The 19,721-nt window shown below is 30.4% G+C and overlaps 1 protein-coding gene across 5 annotated transcripts in view; it reads right to left on the bottom strand.

Annotated features, from left to right (window-relative positions):
* The window catches only part of LOC107437409 (short-chain specific acyl-CoA dehydrogenase, mitochondrial-like), a 119,288-nt gene that overhangs the window by 15,833 nt on the left and 83,734 nt on the right, over window positions 1-19,721 (bottom strand). For all 5 annotated transcript variants that reach the window (XM_087168988.1, XM_087168987.1, XM_087168989.1 and 2 more), the window contains 4 exons: window positions 19,313-19,424; window positions 17,519-17,634; window positions 7,611-7,817; window positions 7,471-7,527 (listed from right to left, as the gene is read on the bottom strand). In XM_087168988.1, coding sequence (XP_087025114.1) covers window positions 7,471-7,527; window positions 7,611-7,817; window positions 17,519-17,634; window positions 19,313-19,424 — 492 coding nt within the window. The remainder of the gene's footprint in view (window positions 1-7,470; window positions 7,528-7,610; window positions 7,818-17,518; window positions 17,635-19,312; window positions 19,425-19,721) is intronic.

Genomic DNA, 19,721 nt, shown 5'->3' with positions numbered 1-19,721 from the left:
AGTGAGTTATAAAGTAATTGATCAATTTTGCAGAGAAAATATTTTCAACACAAAAAATTTTTCAACATCATTAAGTTTGAAGTCAAAATTTTTGCTAATCAAAATGCAAAATATTAATTTGAATTAAAAAATTAATTTGAAATTTTGTACTTTTAATGTTTGTCTTTCATTTACAATAAACATAATGAGAACTTTTCTTTGCAGTTCGTGTTAGTAGGCTCAGAAGGATAACAGGACACATATTATATATTTATATATACACACACACATATATGTATATTTAAGGTTTATGACTAATACATTATATATTATGTACAATTATACATATTTCTAAGAAAACACATTCAAATTTTTACTTCTGTAGCCACATTGCCCCCTATATTCGATCTGCAGTCGTCCGTGATAAATCCTCCAGGTGTGATTGTGACACAAAGTGAAAGAAAACAGAAAGTTTTATGTGCAAAAACATGATAATAAGATATCAATTTATGTGCACAATAATTATTTAATATAATTTTCTGAACTAAAACTTATAATTAAATTTCCTATCAACAAACAACATCACACTTTTATAGTAATTAATTTAAGAAAAAAAATAGTGTGTGGAGTCCCTCCGCGTGGAAGAAATTAAACTTCGCAACCTCCGACGTTAATTGTAGGAGAATCAGCAGTTGTGGAAGGATTACTAGTTCTATTCAACGACTCTTTTTCCTGCTCCGCTCGTTTCCGTGCTCTGTAATTACGGTAAAATTGTGCATTTTTCCCTTGTGGACCTCTTGAACCAGTGGAAGTGCTTGTGGTTGCCTCATCGTCTCGCCCTGGAAAATGTATTTGTAAACTGCTGTTTGTAGAAAATGCAACACCATGAAGGAATCATCAGAATCAAATGAAATTCGCAGCAAATGTCAATTATAGGATATTATGCAAATTAATAAAGTTTCAGAGCCATCGCGCGTGCGTGGCGCGCGCAGCGCCCTCTGAATTGATGCTGAAAGCGTATAAATAAAGTGCTGTAGCGGGACGTTGAAAATAGTCTATGATTATTTGTTAGTGGCAAACGTTTAGTGAGACCTGAGTATGCCTCCACGACGGAAGAATAAGAAATTCAAGCAACTTACGGAGTTTGAACGAGGGAGGATAATCGGCCTTCGAGAAAGAGGATTTTCCTATCGCGCAATAGCAGCTCGTATGCAGCGGAACAGTTCCACAGTGATGCGAGTTTGGAAGCAGTGGACCGACGAGCACCGAAAAACTCGAAAAACAGGCACTGGACGACAGAAGGTGACGTCAGAGCGCGATGATCGACACCTGCTCCGCATGGCGGTGAATGATCGCACAGCTTCCTCCAGGCAGCTGGCAGCACATTGGTCTACTGCTACAGGTGTACAATTGTCGGCTTCGTCAATTCGTCGTCGTCTTGTGCCGTGGATTGCGTGCAAGGGTGCCATTATACAGGATTCCCCTCACGGCGGATCATCGACGGCTGCGTCGGCAGTGGGCTCTTGAGCACAGAGACTGGCGAGTTGATTGGCACCAAGTTGTCTTTTCAGATGAATCACGCTTCAATTTGTGGACCCATGATGGCCGTGTTCGTGTTAGACGTTATGCCGGTCAACGCTGCCTTCCTGAGTGTATTATTGAACGACATAGTGGTCGAACACCCGGAGTTATGGTCTGGGGTGCGATTTCGTATCATGGACGATCCAATTTGATACGAATTGAGGGTAATCTCAATAGCAACAGATACGTCCGTGAAGTGCTACAGCCCGAAGTCATTCCTTTCCTTCAAGGCATCCCTGGAGCTATCTTTCAGCAGGATAATGCACGCCCACATGTTGCGCGGACTGTTAGAGACTTCTGTTCAGCACAACGCATGCAACTTCTTCCTTGGCCTGCTTATTCGCCGGATATGTCGCCTATTGAGCACGTGTGGGATATGGTTGGTCGGCGTCTCACTCGTGATCCGCGTCCTGCAGTTTCCAAAGACGAACTTTGGTTGCGCATACAAGCGATATGGAATTCTCTTCCTCAAGCAGATATTCAACATCTGTTTGACTCCATGCCACGTCGTATAGCAGCACTTATTGCAGCGCGTGGTGGCTGCACTAAATACTGATTTCGGACGCTTAATTTGTTTCTTTTGTTTTGAAAATTTCATCATTTATTTGTATCAGTACAAGTCGTTTCTGCATTAAATTTCATTTGATTCTGATGATTCTTTCATGGTGTTGCATTTTCTACAAACAGCAGTTTATTAATAATGTATGTGAATGCGTCATAATGTAATTTCAGAAGAGAAAACCTAACAATCAATTGATATTCACAAGAGACGTACCTTGACATAAGCTTATAAATCCGTCGCATTGTCCGTGGGATTGCTTTCACTCATTTTTTACAATTGTTATCCACTAAATTTGAAAATAAAAAATACTACCCTATTAAATTATATGTGTATCAAAACAAACTAAAGAAATATTTATTCGCGATCGCAATGAACTATAGGGGGCGTTGTTGTATGAGACGCATACCTGCGATTTCTATATGAACAGTCATTCAGTTACTCTGGAGACGTCGTTAATGTAGCGTGTAGCATTGCAACGTTCCTTCTTTAATGTGGCTTATTAAATTTAAAAAAGAAAAATGCTTGATCTTCTTTCTTGTACAAACCGAAAACAAAATGGTATCTCTTTTTATTAGAGAAGGAACATCCAAAACACATCGGAAAAATATTTGTACATTAACAGAAAAAAATATGTATATTCTTATAAGAGTTAAAACCTAATGCCCCAGAAATAGTATTACTAAATTTAATGATATAACATGAAAGGCCCATTTAAACTTTACATTCTATAGTTTTAAGAATCATATTAGTTCAAAAATTAAAATGAACAAAAAGTATACATGGGCCTCATAATTTTATGAAATTTAATTTTGTAAACAACGTTTTTTGACAACAATTTTTATCAAAAAATTTCAAGTTTCAATAAAAATCATTATTTAGAAACTAAAAAACGTAAAATAAAGAATGCTGACGAAACAAAAACAAAAAACAATTCTTTTTTGTCGCCATTTTTAGTGCTACGAATATTCGTCTTTGGGATTTGCCAAAAACAAAACAAAATGCAATTTTATTTTTTCAGGAGGGAAATATTTTACCGAAAAAACGAAAATGTACCAATTCCCACAACATAAAACTTTATCTTGGTAAACGTACGTTTTGGAAATGTTATTTCATTTGGAATCTTATTCATCAGAGTTCATATGGCGATATGATTGTTTTGAATCTATGCTAAACTCTATATTGGCTCATTTTCCACCGAAATCCGATTAACTATTTTGATTTTAAATAAAGTGTTTTATTTTATGAATTGTCGCAAAAATTTTAAGTGTAGATTGGCGGCACTTAAAAACCGCCAAATCTGTAGCGGCGGTGGCGTTAATACGTTAGTACCGAATTTTTATTCCATACTTTTCTGAATCATGTTATTTCAAACATTGGAATATACAAGAAGTATACATAAACACATAATGTTATACCATTTAATTTTTCAAAAGTATTTTGAGAACAATTTTTATCAAAAAATTATAAACTAAAAAACGGAAAATAAAGAATTCTTAGGATAAAAAAAACGATTTTAAGAATTCTTAATATTGAAATAAAAACTTTCATATTGTTTCTTTTCTTATTATTCTTATAGTTCTTAATCAGACGTGAAAAACCATTCTGTAGAGAACCATCATCAAATGAAAAAAAAATATTTACAAGCAAATTTTTTATTGTAAAAATCATTGCACTTACCTGATTTATGATTCCCGGAGAATTCCAAAATGATAAGTTCCTTGTTTGAAAACTTTATTCTCAAATAATAGATACATAGTTTATACCTTCATTACTTTTAGATAACATACTACACAGCAAAATTTTATAATTGATATGAATTTGAATATGTAGCTAAAAACAGAATAGCTGAATTCTAGTTGAACTTATTCTTTCAAAATTAAAAAAAAACTTACCAAGAAAACGATTTAAATTAATTAAGAATCAGCACAAATGGCACTATTTCAAGTAACTTGGATAATTTTTTATTGTTGTTTACCGAATTATATGGATACAGATATATATACTATTCTATAACGAAGAAGAATATGCTATAACTATTACAATTCTGTATGTTCTGAATTCATATTTATTCACTGGAATGACGAAAGCAATGTTGACTTCACTTTAATTCGTAATGAATTGAAGACAGAAGAAATGCATTTTACCTTAATACACACATCTGTAACAGTATCCGAAATCGGAAGTCATCAGTTGCAAGTTTGTTGATAATAGAAATTAAAAATTATTGAGGAATTTTTCTTCAAATGTTTGGCGTGTTCTGTTCCTGAAAGATTTACTAATATTCTGGAGATTTTTTTCAAGTTCTTCGGTCTTTTCCTTAGGGAAATTTTGTTTCTTATTTGCTGCTAAAAAATGGCGTCTGATTCAGTCAATGACTTTGATGGAACTAAATGAAAACGTGATAAATTAATGTCCAATATTTACAGGCTCCCGCTAGACGGCGTACTCGAGCGTTGCGATCGCGAATAGAAAAATAATACTTTTATGACTTTTATTATTTTTATGCTAGTGAGAACCAAAACCATATGGAAATGAATGAGAGAAAACTGGATCCTACCACGTGATTTCCCGGCCAATAAAAATGTAGCGTTAAAAGTTTAACGCAACCTTGTTGGAAGTCGCATAAGAAGTATAACTTCAAAAACTTTTGGATTTTAAAATCGTGCGACTATGAATCGCAATATAGGATTTAAAAAAGCGAAAATACAAACCGCAATATCGGATTTTAGAATTCGCGATCGCAACGAACTATAGGGGGCGTTGTTGTATGAGACTAATACCTGCGATTTCTATATGAACAGTCATTAAGTTACTCTAGAGACGTCGTTAATGTAGCACGTAGCATTGCAACGTTCCTTCTTTATTGTGGCTAATTAAATTTAAGAAAGAAAAATGCTTGATCTTCTTTCTTGTACAAACAAAAACAAAATGGTATCTCTTTTTATTAGCGAAGGAATATCCAAAACACATCGGAAAAATATTTGTACATTAACAGAAAAAAATATGTATATTCTTATAAGAGTTAAAACCTAATGCCCGAGAAATAGTACTACTAAATTTAATGATATAACATGAAGGCCCATTTAAACTTTACATTCTATAGTTTTAAGAATCATATTACTTCAAAAATTAAAATGAACAGAAAGTATACATAAGCCTCATAATTTTATGAAATTTAATTTTGCAAACAAAGTTTTTTGACAACAATTTTTATCAAAAAATTTCAAGTTTCAATAAAAATCATTATTTAGAAACTAAGAAACGTAAAATAAAGAATACTGACGAAACAAAAACAAAAAATCAATTCTTTTTTGTCGCCATTTTTAGTGCTACGAAAATTCGTCTTTGGGATTTGCCAAAAACAAAACAAGATGAAATTTTATTTTTTCAGGAGGGAAATATTTTACCGAAGAAACGAAAATGTACCAATTCCCACAACATGAAACTTTATCTTGGTAAACGTACATTTTGTAAATGTTATTTCATTTGGAATCTTATTTATCAGAGTTCATATGGCGATATGATTGTTTTGAATCTATGCTAAACTCTATATCGGCTCATTTTCCACCGAAATCAGATTGACTATTTTGATTTTAAATAAAGTATTTTATTTTAAGGAATTGTCGCAAAATTTTTAAGAGTAGATTGGCGGCACTTAAAAACCGCCAAATCTGTAGCGGCGGTGGCGTTAATACGTAAGTACCGAATTTTTATTCCATACTTTTCTGAATCATATTACTTCAAACATTGGAATATACAAGAAGTATACATAAACACATAATGTTATACCATTTCATTTTTCAAAAAAAGTATTTTGAGAACAATTTTAATCAAAAAATTATAAACTAAAAAACGGAAAATAAAGAATTCTTAGGATAAAAAAACGATTTTAAGAATTCTTGACATTGAAATAAAAACTTTCATATTGTTTCTTTTTTTATTATTCTTATAGTTCTTAATCAGACGTAAAAAACCATTCTGTAGAGAACCATCATCAAATGAAAAAAAAATATTTACAAGCAAATTTTTTATTGTAAAAATCATTGCACTTACCTGATTTATAATTCCCAGAGAATTCCAAAATGATAAGTTCCTTGTTTGAAAACTTTATTCTCAAATAATAGATACATAGTTTATCCCTTCATTACTTTTAGATACTTCATTACTTTTAGATTGAGGAATTTTTCTTCAAATGTTTGGCGTGTTCTGTTCCTGAAAGATTTACTAATATTCTGGAGATTTTTTTCAAGTTCTTCGGCCTTTTCCTTAGGGAAATTTTGTTTCTTATTTGCTGCTAAAAAATGGCGTCTTATTCAGTCAATGATTTTGATGGAACTAAATGAAAACGTGATAAATTAATGTCCGATATTTACAGGCTCCCGCTAGACGGCGTACTCGAGCGTTGCGATCGCGAATAGCGTAAATATAAATCACAATGCATGATTTTTAGATCCCGTGAATATGAATAACATCAGATCTTAAACTTTCGTGAAAATGAATCGTGATATTGATTTCAAAAACGTGTAAATACAAATTGTGATGTTGGATTTTTAAATCGCGTGAATGCGATTCACATTGACTAACTTTTAAATCAGATCAATACGAAAATCGACGTTTGATATTAAAATCGCGTGATTACATATCGCAGTATTAGCGGATTCCGGCATAGTTCCAAATATTAAAAATGGTGAAAATCTAAAATTACGGAAAAGTCACGTGTATGAAACGTCCCAGTAATGTGAGTTAGCAAAGGTTTCAAAATTTAAATTTCAGAACTTAATTCTTACTTTAAATTTTAGATTGTGGTGAAGCATTTTTCTGATTATAAGTGTTGAAAGTTCGCAAATCAATGTCTTCTCCTAGTTATACCTGTCCTGGGGGATTGATATGAAAAATCCGGAATTCCGGGGTACATCTGGAATACAATCACCCTTGATCCTCACAAGAGAATCCTTCTCTATTTTAACTCCTTTCCTCCCCCCCCCTTATAAGGGAACAACACATCCCATATCCCTCACCCATTGACTTTCAAGTCTCATTACGTCAAGTTCATTTATCTGCCTGGAAGTGGAAATCAGTGTCATGATAAGGGTTTAACACTTTTAATACATATTCTTCCAGTGTCATGATAAGGGTTTAACACTTTTAATACATATTCTTCCAAAGTTACTTTATATTTTATTCGAAAATTTTAAGGCTAATAATTTTTCCTTTGCATTTGAAAAGTAAGCTTTTTTTAATAAAATTAATCATGAATCAATTTTATGTTCTGCACTGCCTGTAAATGTTTTGCATGACATTTTTTTTAAAAAAGAAAGAAGTATTCTTTTGCTTATTATCACACTCACCTGTGCAATTCCCAATGCTTGCCCTGCAACACCTATTCTTCCAGCATCAAGAATGGTCTGAAATAATTTTGTATTAATAAACAAAATTTCAGATTTGTATTAAAATGAAATTTCAACTATGATAAGCTAGAAGAAATTACCATTGAAATTTTAAATCCCTCTCCTAGCTTCCCTAAGAGGTTTTCTTTTGGAATTTTACATTCTTCAAAATTTAAGTTACAAGTTGATGATCCTCTAATACCCAATTTGTTTTCTTTTTTGCCTAATGTGAGACCATTGATTGGTTTAGGAACAATGAAACAACTGATTCCTTTGTGCTTCAGAGCTTTATCAGTTGTAGCAAACACCTGTGAACAATAAAATAGTAACTTTAGTGTACATATTTAATGATCAAAAAGACATACAATGATTAATATGCAGAGAGAAAGAGACAAGTTGTTTCTCTTTTGGAGGTCTAAGCTGATTCAAACTTGAAATCAATATGATTTTTTTTAATATTAAGCTTGTCCGAAATTTAACATGTAGCATGAAATTTAACATGTGAGATAAATGTTAAAATTCTAAAATATAAAAGTTCAAAATTCTCGAGCATTTCTATTATATAATAATTATAACCCATTTCAAGATTTAACAAGTTTTATAATTTTAAGATCGTGTTTTAAAAAAAAGTAATAAACTATTTGATTTAAATTAGATTTTCTAATAATAAATAGTTAAATTTTAGAATTATAAATTAAATTTTAAATAGTATTAAATATAAATCATTACAGTATCATTCAAATCACAGTATAGTATCACTCAAATATCATTGCAAATCTCAAGAGTAGCAGATAGAAATTAAAAAAAGCACTCAGAACCTTGGTTTAAGATGAAAACACAGTTTCAGTAGCTAAATAGCAAAAAGAAAGAATGAAATATTTATTACAAATCAAAAGTTTGCAAAACTTATATAAAATATAATTATTTGCCGTTATTGTTGTCTTATGCCACTTGACAATATTGACAAGCGAATTTTAAGGCATTGGGATGTGTTTCTTGTTTTCCATTGACGCCATCTATGGCCGAGAATTCGACTTCTCCCACACACATACGTCTCAGCCTGTTTTAAACGGAGGTCATATTCACACACCATCCATCCATCCATGGAAAGTAAACTTATTCTGCACCGAAGCACCTTCGATCCAGTACTTTTAGGGGTATCAATTTGCTATGAAAACTTGGAGGACTTTGTGACCACGAGAGGTAGTGTGCACTAGTCACCATCTAGTACAAGGGAAGTCTTCGGACACAGCCTCTTGGACATGAGTCCAACTAAGATATTTATTTATTTGTTGAAAAGTAAACAATAATAAAGTAGTTACAAATGTTAGATTTTATGCCTAATTTTTCCACTTAATGTGCATAATAATTAATAATTCACAAAATAAAATAAACCAGTATATAAAAAGATGAAATAAAAATGATTATTGATAATTCACAGTTTGAATTAGATTTTACTTTTTTTCCTGTAATATCAAAGGAATATTGTAAAATAATCAAACCAATTTAATGTAATTTCTATTGGTGCTAAATTCTTAATATTTTCTTTTACAATCACAATGGGATTTACAATCATCTGAACTTCATTTCAACAATGCTAATATAAATAATAGTGGTAGATAAATTCTTAAAGTAAAAAATATTAGTTTTAATACATTAAAGTAAATAGAAAAAAAAAACAATTTTTTGTTACATTCAAAATGCAGCAAACTGAATTCTGCTAATATAAATTGAATTTTGATAGCTACAATTTATTGCATGTTATTAAAACTAGTACCCTCTTTGTCAGATGCCATTAAGAATAGTAAATTTGAAAAAAAGAGAGAGAAATATAAATGGGACACTTAAACCAGAAAAATCATGCAACGTAATTTTTTTTTAACCTTTTTAAAAATAAATTCAAACAAATCAGATTTCAAATTTCCCTGCTTTTTCCAGGTAAAGATCCTAAAATTTCCAAGTCCGTGGTTTTTTTTTCTTATTCTTTTCTTATAAAGTGTAGGATGTGTGCAAGAAGAGTGTCTATATTAAAATGTTATTTTTTTAAAACATATGATCTTGAAAAAAAATTATTTTGACAAGATTTTGTTTTTAATGTTTTGATAAAACATTAATTTTTTAAAAATTAAGTCATGTGGGGAAAATAATATGTTTAGCTTGTAGAATATATGGTTTTCATTGAATAAAATTTTTTTAATGTGTTACTTTAAGTAGCATTTGATCTAAATGTACCCGCTAAAATGGCAAAAACATATAATGATCAATAAAACCTTGGATAAGTATTGTTTAATATATTTTTATTAGGCAAAGGAAAACGGTTTCAGGTGATATTATATCAATAAATTTTTATAATTTCAGTGGCTCCCAAAAGTGTTCGTTCTCTTATAACTTTTATTGAAATAGGAAATAAAAATTCATTAATTAAAATGAATATTTCACAATGGGTATTTGATAACAAGATGTATAATCTATTTTTAGAAAAATTGCATGCACTATTTTAAAAACAAAGCAAAAATCAATTTTTAAGACATCAGTAATCAGATAGAAACAAAAATTTTACCATTGTACAGTTAATTGTTTTCGGATTACAGAATTAAAATTATCGTCAATTGCTTTAATTTTCTGATTTAATTATTTTTCATTTAATTTTTAATTAATCATTTGTAATTTAGTATCAAACTTATGATAGCAAAATTATATTTAAATTTTTGCTTGCTAACTCCGTAATACTTTATTTTATCATTTAAAAACGGCTCGGGGTCGTAATAAAACAATAGACCAAATTTGATTATTTGTCATCATAAGAGGTAAATCAGTAATGAATACGTTAAATTAGTTTATTGTGTCCTATTGCACTGTGTAATATGTAACAAAACGTTTTAAAGAAGGACTTTAAGCATTCATTAAGCAAAGAACCAAAGGATCAGAGATTAAAATTATAACATTTGTGGAAAAATTCATAAATTCACAATTGTGTGTTGCAAAAGTTTCCATAAAAATTTTTTAAAAAAATTTCAGCAAGAAATTCACCCGAGGAAAAAAAAATCTGATTACACGTATTTACAGACTTATAAAAGCTATTATAGATGCGAAAGGAAGCTCTACTAAATGATAATTTAACGAAAAATTAGAATATTTACTAATAGAGTTTTTTTTGAAAGTGTAGAATGACTTTTGTGGGATAAAGTTCTTGTCTCTTTTTGATGATTTGATTTCTTAAAAATAAACTTTTCCTCCGTTTTTAAAATATTACATACAGTTTTGTCAATATTAGAATACATTTTTCGGTATTAAATATCCATTCTGAAATATTCATTTTATTTAATGGATAGTTTTATTTCATTGAAAGTCATAAGTGCACCAACACTTTTGTGAGTCACTGTAATTACATTTCAATATCAAGCTGTACTGTATACTGCATTATACTGTATTTTATCTCACCAGTGCTTTTTTATAAAGTTCATTGATCACATTTTCTTTAAGCCAATATCTCAAGTCAAATTTTTAAATAATTTTGCTTTGAATTAGCATTATTATTTTAATAGATTCAGTATACAAAAATAAATGCTACAAATGTAAAATTGTCTAATTTTTTGTTCTATACTCTATAAAAAGAAAAAAAATAGATAAAATTCCTTAAATTTGATGCTTTTATGTATTTTATTTGAAATTAAAACATTTAAAGAATTCCAATCTAAACACACAGTTTTTTAGTTTAGCATAGTTAATTGTGCTAGTTTTAACAACTAGAATCTTGAACATCGCACATCTAAAACACTAAGTTTCGTTTTCTATCTTCCGATTAAACACATATGAATAAAAAATATATTTGTTTTATGTTTATATAGCCTTTAATATGTTTCCTCTATATATTCCTTAGTCTTTGTCAGCTTATATCTTCTATCATGTGACATAAATTTTTAGGGAGATCTGAAGTTGAAATTTCTTTATAAATTAAATTATATTGTATATTATCAAAAGCGCTATTAATATCAAGGGAAATGGCTGCGACATGTTTAAAGTTGTTTTTGAGATGTTTCAGATTAGCTAGAAAATTTTGAAGTGCTTGATTTATAGATTTGCCGAAACGAAAACCGAATTGTTTGTCTGATAAAATTTTAAATTTTTCTATATAATAGTTTATTCTCTTGGTAATAAGTTTTTCTAGAAATTTGCCTAGACAAGGGAGTAGTGTAATTGGTCTGTATGATGATAATAGTTTCGGATATTTATTAGTTTTCAAAAAAAGCAAGACTTGTCCTTTTTTAAAATAATCTGGAAAGCATTTGAGTATGAGACATTTGTTGAAAAACTTTAGAATTAGATTACCAAAAAATAGAAAAAGCCTTTTGACTATTATGTTATCAATACCGTCGATGCCAGGGGCTTTATTATTATTTAGAGTTTTAATTAAATTATCTAATTCATTGTATGTAAAAGGTGGGTCAAGATTAGAATTTGGGTAATGGAAATTATCTATTGGGATTATGGTATTGTCTCGGAAAAGATTCTCTAAAATATGTGACGCTTCTTCTAAAGGTGAGTTAGTGTTAAATATATCTGTAAATATAGAGGGATGAGGATTTGTCTTAAAAGATGTTTTATAGTGCTTTCCAAATCTATTGTTGGTGTTTTCACATAAAAATTTCCAACTATTATATTTAGCCTTGAGAATTTCTTTGCTCTTTTAAGTTTATAGATGGTTTTGTATTTGGTAATTTCGTCTTCTATTTTTGAGCGTTGATATCTTTTCCTAGTCGCTTGCAGTTCTTTTTGGAGTATCAACAATTTACTATTCCACCATGTGGGATTTGATTGCTTGTTAAATGCTTTTGTTTTACATGAAAGTTTACAAGAACTAAAAATTTTATTGATTAAATTGTCTGCGAAATCGTTTAGTTGTAATGGAGTGTTTATGTTGTCTAAATTACTATTTAATTCATTATGAAATTTTGAAAAGTTTTTCTTAAATTTGTTATGATTACCGTATTTTGTTTTAAATCTAATAAAGGAGGAGAAAGAAAAAGAATTGTTTAGTTGGATTTTGATGTATTTATGATCGGAGTTTGTTTCTGCGTCTAAAACTTCCCAATTCGAATAGTTGAGGAGCTCCTGACTATTTCTTAGCGTTAAATCTGGAAAGGAGGAAGATCGAGTAGTAACAAAAGTTGGTGGAGCGTTTTGGGTGTTTAATATTTTTAGATTGTTAGAAATAATAAGTTCAAACAGTGCATCGCCCCTGGCATCAGTGTTACCGTAACCCCAAAAGTCGTGATGTGCATTTAAGTCCTCGCAAATTAGAAGAGTAGAGTTGTCTGAGTATTTTGAGGTGTGAAAAAGTAGATCTTTAATTAATTGATTTTCATTGTCCGAAGGGGAATTATAAAATGAGATTAAGATTAGTGGAACTGGATTGTTACAAGAATTTATTGAGATTGCTACTGAATTATTCAATGAAATTAATTGTTGGGGTATTACTGATTTATTGAGAATAAAGATACCACTTTTCTTGTCAGTTGAGTGAAAAATTTTCCAAGATAAAGGAAAGCCGAGAATTTTATTTTTGGGACAGTATGGCTCTTGGAAGCAAACTATATCAATGACGTGTTCAGTAACTGTCTTTTGTAATGCAGCCATTGCTGACTTACTCCTCTGAAGATTAATTTGTAAAATTTTTAAATTATCAAGGTTTGTTGAAATAGTGAAATTTTTAATTTGAGTAAGATACGAATTATGCATCAAAGAAAAGATAGCTTAAAGTAGCTTACCTTTGAGCACTCCAGAAGAAAATTTTGACTTGATAAGAGGATGTTAAGATGAAGTGAAGGAAAAAAAATATATGTTAAAAAATTATAAATTATATTATTATTATCGTAAATTATTATTTTGTAAGAATAAAGAATTAAATTAATATATGTTTTTTTTTACTGTTAGTTAAATAAAGAGAATAGTAAATTAAAGTTTAGAATGAAAAAGAAAAGATAAAATATTTGAAATGTAAAAAAGTAAGAAAGTTAAGGAAAATATGAATTAATAAAGAATAAAATTAAAAAATAAATAAATGAAAATGAAATAAAAATTTAACGTATATATAAAAGTTTTTAGTCTGCGGGCTTTAACTTCGAAGTCTGTTTTGGATGGAAAGTGTCTTATTGTCTGAGTTAGTACCTCAGATGCTGGTTTGAGAAGATTTTCTGCTGATGAACTTGTTGTTGTTTCTTGATATCGTCCAGTGCTCTTAGGTAGCTCGGGCACGCTGGATCCGCTGCGGTATGATGGTAGTTGAGATTCTTTTTGTTGCGTTGGTTTGATTCTAAACAGTTGATACACGAATGTGTTTCATTTGTGGAGTTTTCTTTGGGATGATTTCCTCCACATGTCTCACAGGATACTTGATTTTTACAATTATCTTGGTGATGTCCTATGAGCTGACAGTGTCTGCAGCGTAAGAGGGTTATCCTTTTCTTTATGTAACATTTGTTGAAACCGATATATTTATAGTTTATGTCAAGTAGATGGAGATTTAGTGGATGCGAGACTTTAAGGATAACGTGTTTTTTGGTTTCGTCAGTTTTGTGTGAGAATGATTTTATGATGTTCACTTCGTCCAAATCATCGTGATATTTAGAGCTTTGCTTGATTCTGTTCAATATTTCCTCGTCATTATGTGTTGTTGATACATTAAGTAAAATGAGTGAATTCAATCGCTTGACTTTATCTTTATATGGTAGTCCAGTGCTCTTTATACATTCTGTTAGTTTGTCTTTGTCGTTGTTGCTGTAGTATTTTATCTCCACTATCTTATCATTTTTGTATATTTTCCTCACTATTGGCTTATTCGCATTGATCGTAATAGTCTTCTTAATGTCATTTGTTGTGCAGTCTTTGCTAGCTGGTAAAATGATTGGAGCAGGTGGAGGAGGTCTTTTAAGGACTTCACTGTACGTTGGTGTAGTATTCCGTAATTCTTGAATTTGTTGGGATAGTTCGTCTATTTTGTTCCCAATTGTAGTTAATTGATCAGATTGTGGAACTAATAAGTCCTGTTGTGTCTTCTCTGTCAAGATTTCCTTTATACTACGAATTGCATTGTAGCAGTTTTCACGTTGGTATTTTGGTAGAGTAGGAGATTGGTCTCTAACTCTGTGATTGATGTTTCTTATAATTACAAGTAGTAGTTTATCAATTGGATTTTTGGCATCCAAACAGGACCAGTCTTTTTTGGAGTCCATTGTTTCAGACAAAAGGCTGTGTTAAAGTGTAACAATATTTGCTCTGTGGGTGTTCTTTTTTTTTCCTGATGCAATAAGAAATGTCGTGATGATGAGTCAATCCCATCCCCCAAAGAAGCCCCCAGAATGAGCAATCTTTTAGATTAAGAAAAAAATAAGATCAGTAAGAACTTAAAGAATAGAGTAAGAATAGTAAACATTGGGTTGTGAGTATTATGTGTTAATTTACAGTTATAGAGTAGCAAGAGATTGGTGCGAGAGAATCTTAATGAAGAAATTAATGTCATTATGTAAATATCATAATAGTGGAGGTGTTCCATCAATTAGGGTTAAAAAATTAAAAGTTGGGAATGGAGAATTTAATCATTCTATTTGTTTATTTAATTTGTTATTTGGTTGATCCTGAAACTTTGGAAATTCATTTTAGGGTCTGGTGGTCGGGAGAAAGTGATTTAACTATGTTATAATATTAATTTGAAACAAACGAATGTTGTTTTCAAGGTTTGTTTAATGATTATGAGGAGAACTAAGAATTGTCAAAATAGGGTCAAGTGGTCGGGAGAGAGTGCTTGAATGACCTTAATTATTTGTTTAAGATAATCCTAAGTATTATGCCTGAATGGTTAAAATATTGAAAAGAAAACAAAGGAAATTAAATTTGGGTCAGGATGTCTGGAGCTATTGGTTAAATTTTTTTAACTCAAACAGAAGCAAAATTGATTCATAACATTTTATTAAAATACAGTGAGAAATAAATATGCTGACCCAAACTTATGTATGAGTAGTCTTAACATGGCACTAAAATATGTAGAAAAGAAAAGGTATCTTTATACTAAGTGTAAGCATTGAATTTCAAATCTATTATTTAACATGGAATAGACATGATCTCGTGTTATTAGGCTATTGCAGTATTAAATTGATAGAAAAAAAAACAAAAGGAAAAGTGAGCTATGAAATTGAATGATGAAAAATAACTGCGTCTTTATTCATATTATTTATTTTGATTTGTTATGGGATAGAACACCGATGATTTTAAGGAAAGTGGATATATTTTAGAAAATCATAGAAATGAGATAATTAGAAGATATTAATTTTATACAATCGCAATCTATTTAAAGTATTATCTATTAAAAACATAATTAAAAATTTATGATTAACATTAGTTTGTGGGGAAAGTAGTTACAGACCATGTCAACCGTCATCTGTAAAAAGGTACCCCGACATAGAGTCGAGTTAACATGTCTTATATACTAGTGAATTGTAGTTGTAATTTTGTAGTGGTAGCTTCGCTACAGTACTCCCCCACCAGAATTATATCTGTGATAGAATTGATGAATGAATACCACTAGTTGAATCATTGCTGTTTTTGTGCGGTTGAGTCGGGAGAGCTGCATTAAGATCACCGTACTTTTTGAGTGCTGAATGTGAGAGGTGTATTAACTTCACGGTCGTAGTCGCTCCTGTGTTGCCTTTAGCAGTCGAGTGTATGCAGGCCGACGTTGTGTGCTCGAGACTGAGTAGCAACAGTGCGAGGAGGTGGATAATGTTGCAGTCACAAATAGCGAGTCAACTATTCAATGTGGACCATCCAACGAAGTAGGCGTTACTGCCGATGTAGGCGTATCCAGATCAAAGTGGGCGCTTTTGCCAAGGTAGGCGTGTTCACATCACGTCCGCGGGTCACCAATGTGCGGAAAGTAGTTACAGACCATGTCAACCGTCATCTATGAAAAGGTACCCCGACATAGGGTCGAGTTAACATGTCTTATATACTAGTGAATTGTAGTTGTAATTTGGTAGTGGTAGATACGCTACAAGTTTATGGATGTTTAAAGTCAATGTTTAAACTTTGCTGATCAATATTATTTTTAAATTATAAGCAACTAATTTATGGAGAAATTTATTCAGTTAAAATTACAAAAATATTTTTACTCATCTTGTCAAAATGGAAAAAAAAATTTCCGCCAAATCATCGGAGCAAACTTGAGCCAAACTTTAATATCATTCAGTCCATGGTTAGAATTTAAAAACAGAAGCAAATATCCTAACCCCTTCTTCGAAACTCAGGCACAATCTTTGCCTTTCCTAAATTGCACAGTCTCATAGTTTCCATAGAGATCAAGGGTTTTTACATTTGTTTAGCAACCATAGGAGAATTTTATGCGGCATTCTGGTTTAACAGGGTTATAAAGGAGAAAATTTTGATGCAGGCAAAGTACAGCTAAGTTGATGACATTTTAACTGTTTGGAAATACATTTCCGTCTGAAAAATGTGGATATAATGGATGAAATAATTTAAATTAAGAAAGTTAGTAAATAATTTAAATTAGTGAAATTGAAAAAAAATGTCTAAGAGAAAATTCCAACTTTTCTTTAAAATTCCCTGATTTTTCCAGGTTTTTTCCAGTATAAAAAAATTTCCTGATAATTCCAGGTTTTCCAGGTGGGTGGCCACCCTGCCTAACTGCTTTAGAAGTTTCTTGCGACATTTATATAATCCCTGTTTTATATGACGTTTATAAACCTGTATAGTTTAATAAATAATAGACTAAAAATGGCATTTTCACAAAATCTGGACAAGCAAGAGAAAAACCGATTGCAGATTTGAAATCAGTGACACAAAAGTATCCAAGATAGGTTAAAAAAATCTCATGCAACAGAAGAAAAAAGAATTTGTTTCCCAGCGTTATCAATACATAAATGATCTAGTATTATTAGAATATTATCGATGAAAAAAAATATTAATTTCTGATTAGTCCTTAAAAAAAGATACTAACAAGAGCTGCTTCAGCTTCATAACCACTTGATATCCAGGCTTTAGTTCCATTCAAAACCCAAGAATCTCCTTCTAACCTAGCGGTTGTTGATGCAGCACCTGCATCACTACCATTACCTATAAAATTTATAAGTTTAATATCAATTTTTCAATGCCACTGATTAATATTGTTTGAAAATTCAGAATTATAAGTAATAATAATAGAAATACTGTAGATCCTAACATATAAGATGACTTTTCAAACCCCGAAATTTCATGAAAACCAATGACTTATACACCAGTAGTAAACTGTAAAAATTCCGTATCAGTTTAGAACTTTAAAAATTATTTTGAATATGTTATAAATAATTCATTTTGTATTTTCCCTCATCATACCTTCGTTACGTGTAAAGTTTCTTTTTCGGAAGCAATACTTGAACTTACATTCAGAAAAAGAAAAGATAATTTATTGAAGAGTATTTCAAAAATATAACATAATAAAACCTTTCAAAACATACCAGAAAGCGACAAATTTAAAAATGTAAAATGACTGATTTATTAACCATTAGCAGCATCGTTACACATATTTCATTCCGCAATGGATTCTACTTAACCTACTGAATCTCACAAAAACTATTCTTCAACTCTATTAAAAGAATTAAATTCCCAAATTTTAAAAAGATTTTCAACAAAATAGAAACTTTCATTCTTTTTCAGCCATCATCTTATATGCCCGTAATATTGAAAATTTGCTATTTTATAAAACAAAATAAGAAATTGACTTATACATTAGGATAGACTGAATTTACTTTTTCAGTTTAAAATTGAATTTTATTTCTGCACTTCAAATGGATGCAAACAGTTTGATATCCACTTTTAAAAACACTACAAGTCTCTCTTCATATAGGGGCACAGAGATTACATTCATCACTGTTTGGAAGATGAAAATCTGTTCTAGAATGTATGCCAATTTAAGATATATGATAGAGCCATTCAATTAGCTTTTAGTCAGTTTTATGTGGTGACTTTAATAATCATCACAAAAAATACAAATTAGATGGCCTCAATAATGCCAGTAAAGAATGACATTCTAGCCAATTTGCATTAGAATAGGAGTAATAGCATGTTTACATAGAAATTTAGACTTGACACTAGCTGCTTCTGATATAATAGAAAATACCAGAAGAGGAATTATATAATACCGTAATTCAGGTCATCCTATCATTATTATAAATTTACCTCAAACATTTATAGTAAAACGAGAGTTAAAAATCAATGGAATTTTGAAGAGGCCAATTGGGCAAAATTATTTTAAAAGGACTTGAACAAATAAACATTTTATCTTCAGAATGAATGTCTTAACACAAACAAAAATATCGAAAAACTATTGCTAGATTTATATCTTCATGCATAAAAAGTATTATATCTTTATGCATAAAAAGTGGACAAATTTACAAAATTAAAAACTTCACAAAATAAATTAATGTTATGTATATAGTAGTTTAACAGGGCTAAAATATGATCCTTCCACAAAAAATCTCTCTCTCACTTTTTTTTAATGTCACTCAAAATTTTTTTCTGCTTAACTCTTCAACTGTAAGAAAAAAACTATTTTTTAAAGATAATTAGTTACACACTTGTTATGGAAAATAAAAAAAAAACTTTAAATTTTTAGGATCCAATAAAAATATTGCAGAACTAAAGAAAAATTCACCTCTTACATAAAAAAAGTGATCATCAGTAAAATGCTTTTTTTTCATTTATTAAAAATTATTGAAACATTTAATAAAATCTATCATCAATAAGAAATGTTTACCTGGTTCACTTAAAGCAAAGCAGCCAACTCTGTCACCACTTGTAAAGGGTGTAACATATTTTTTTACTTGATCTTCTGTTCCAAATTTCAAAAGACCACCAATATACAGAGACTAAATAAAGTGAATTAGAATTTCATTGCGACACTTTGAAAGAAAAAAATATACAGCACAATAAAAGTACACAAATTTTAAACAAAATATTACATCTGATAATAGTTGGCAATTTCAAAATGAATTTTGCCATTACAATTCTAATGGATTCCTACCAGGGCCGGATTTAAGCTTGGTGGGGCCTTAAGATACTGAAAATGTTGGGGCCCTTATAAGTTCAATTCCATTTCTATACACCTAAAGTAAACTGCCACTATTTTTTATTGTTGAGTATTACGATTATATAATTAAAAAATT

This window comes from Parasteatoda tepidariorum, chromosome 8 (genome assembly GCF_982258835.1).
Source record: "Parasteatoda tepidariorum strain Cologne lab strain chromosome 8, Ptep-v5.0, whole genome shotgun sequence".
Taxonomy (NCBI): Eukaryota; Metazoa; Arthropoda; class Arachnida; order Araneae; family Theridiidae; genus Parasteatoda; species Parasteatoda tepidariorum.
This window is presented reverse-complemented; position numbering and strand designations above follow the sequence as displayed.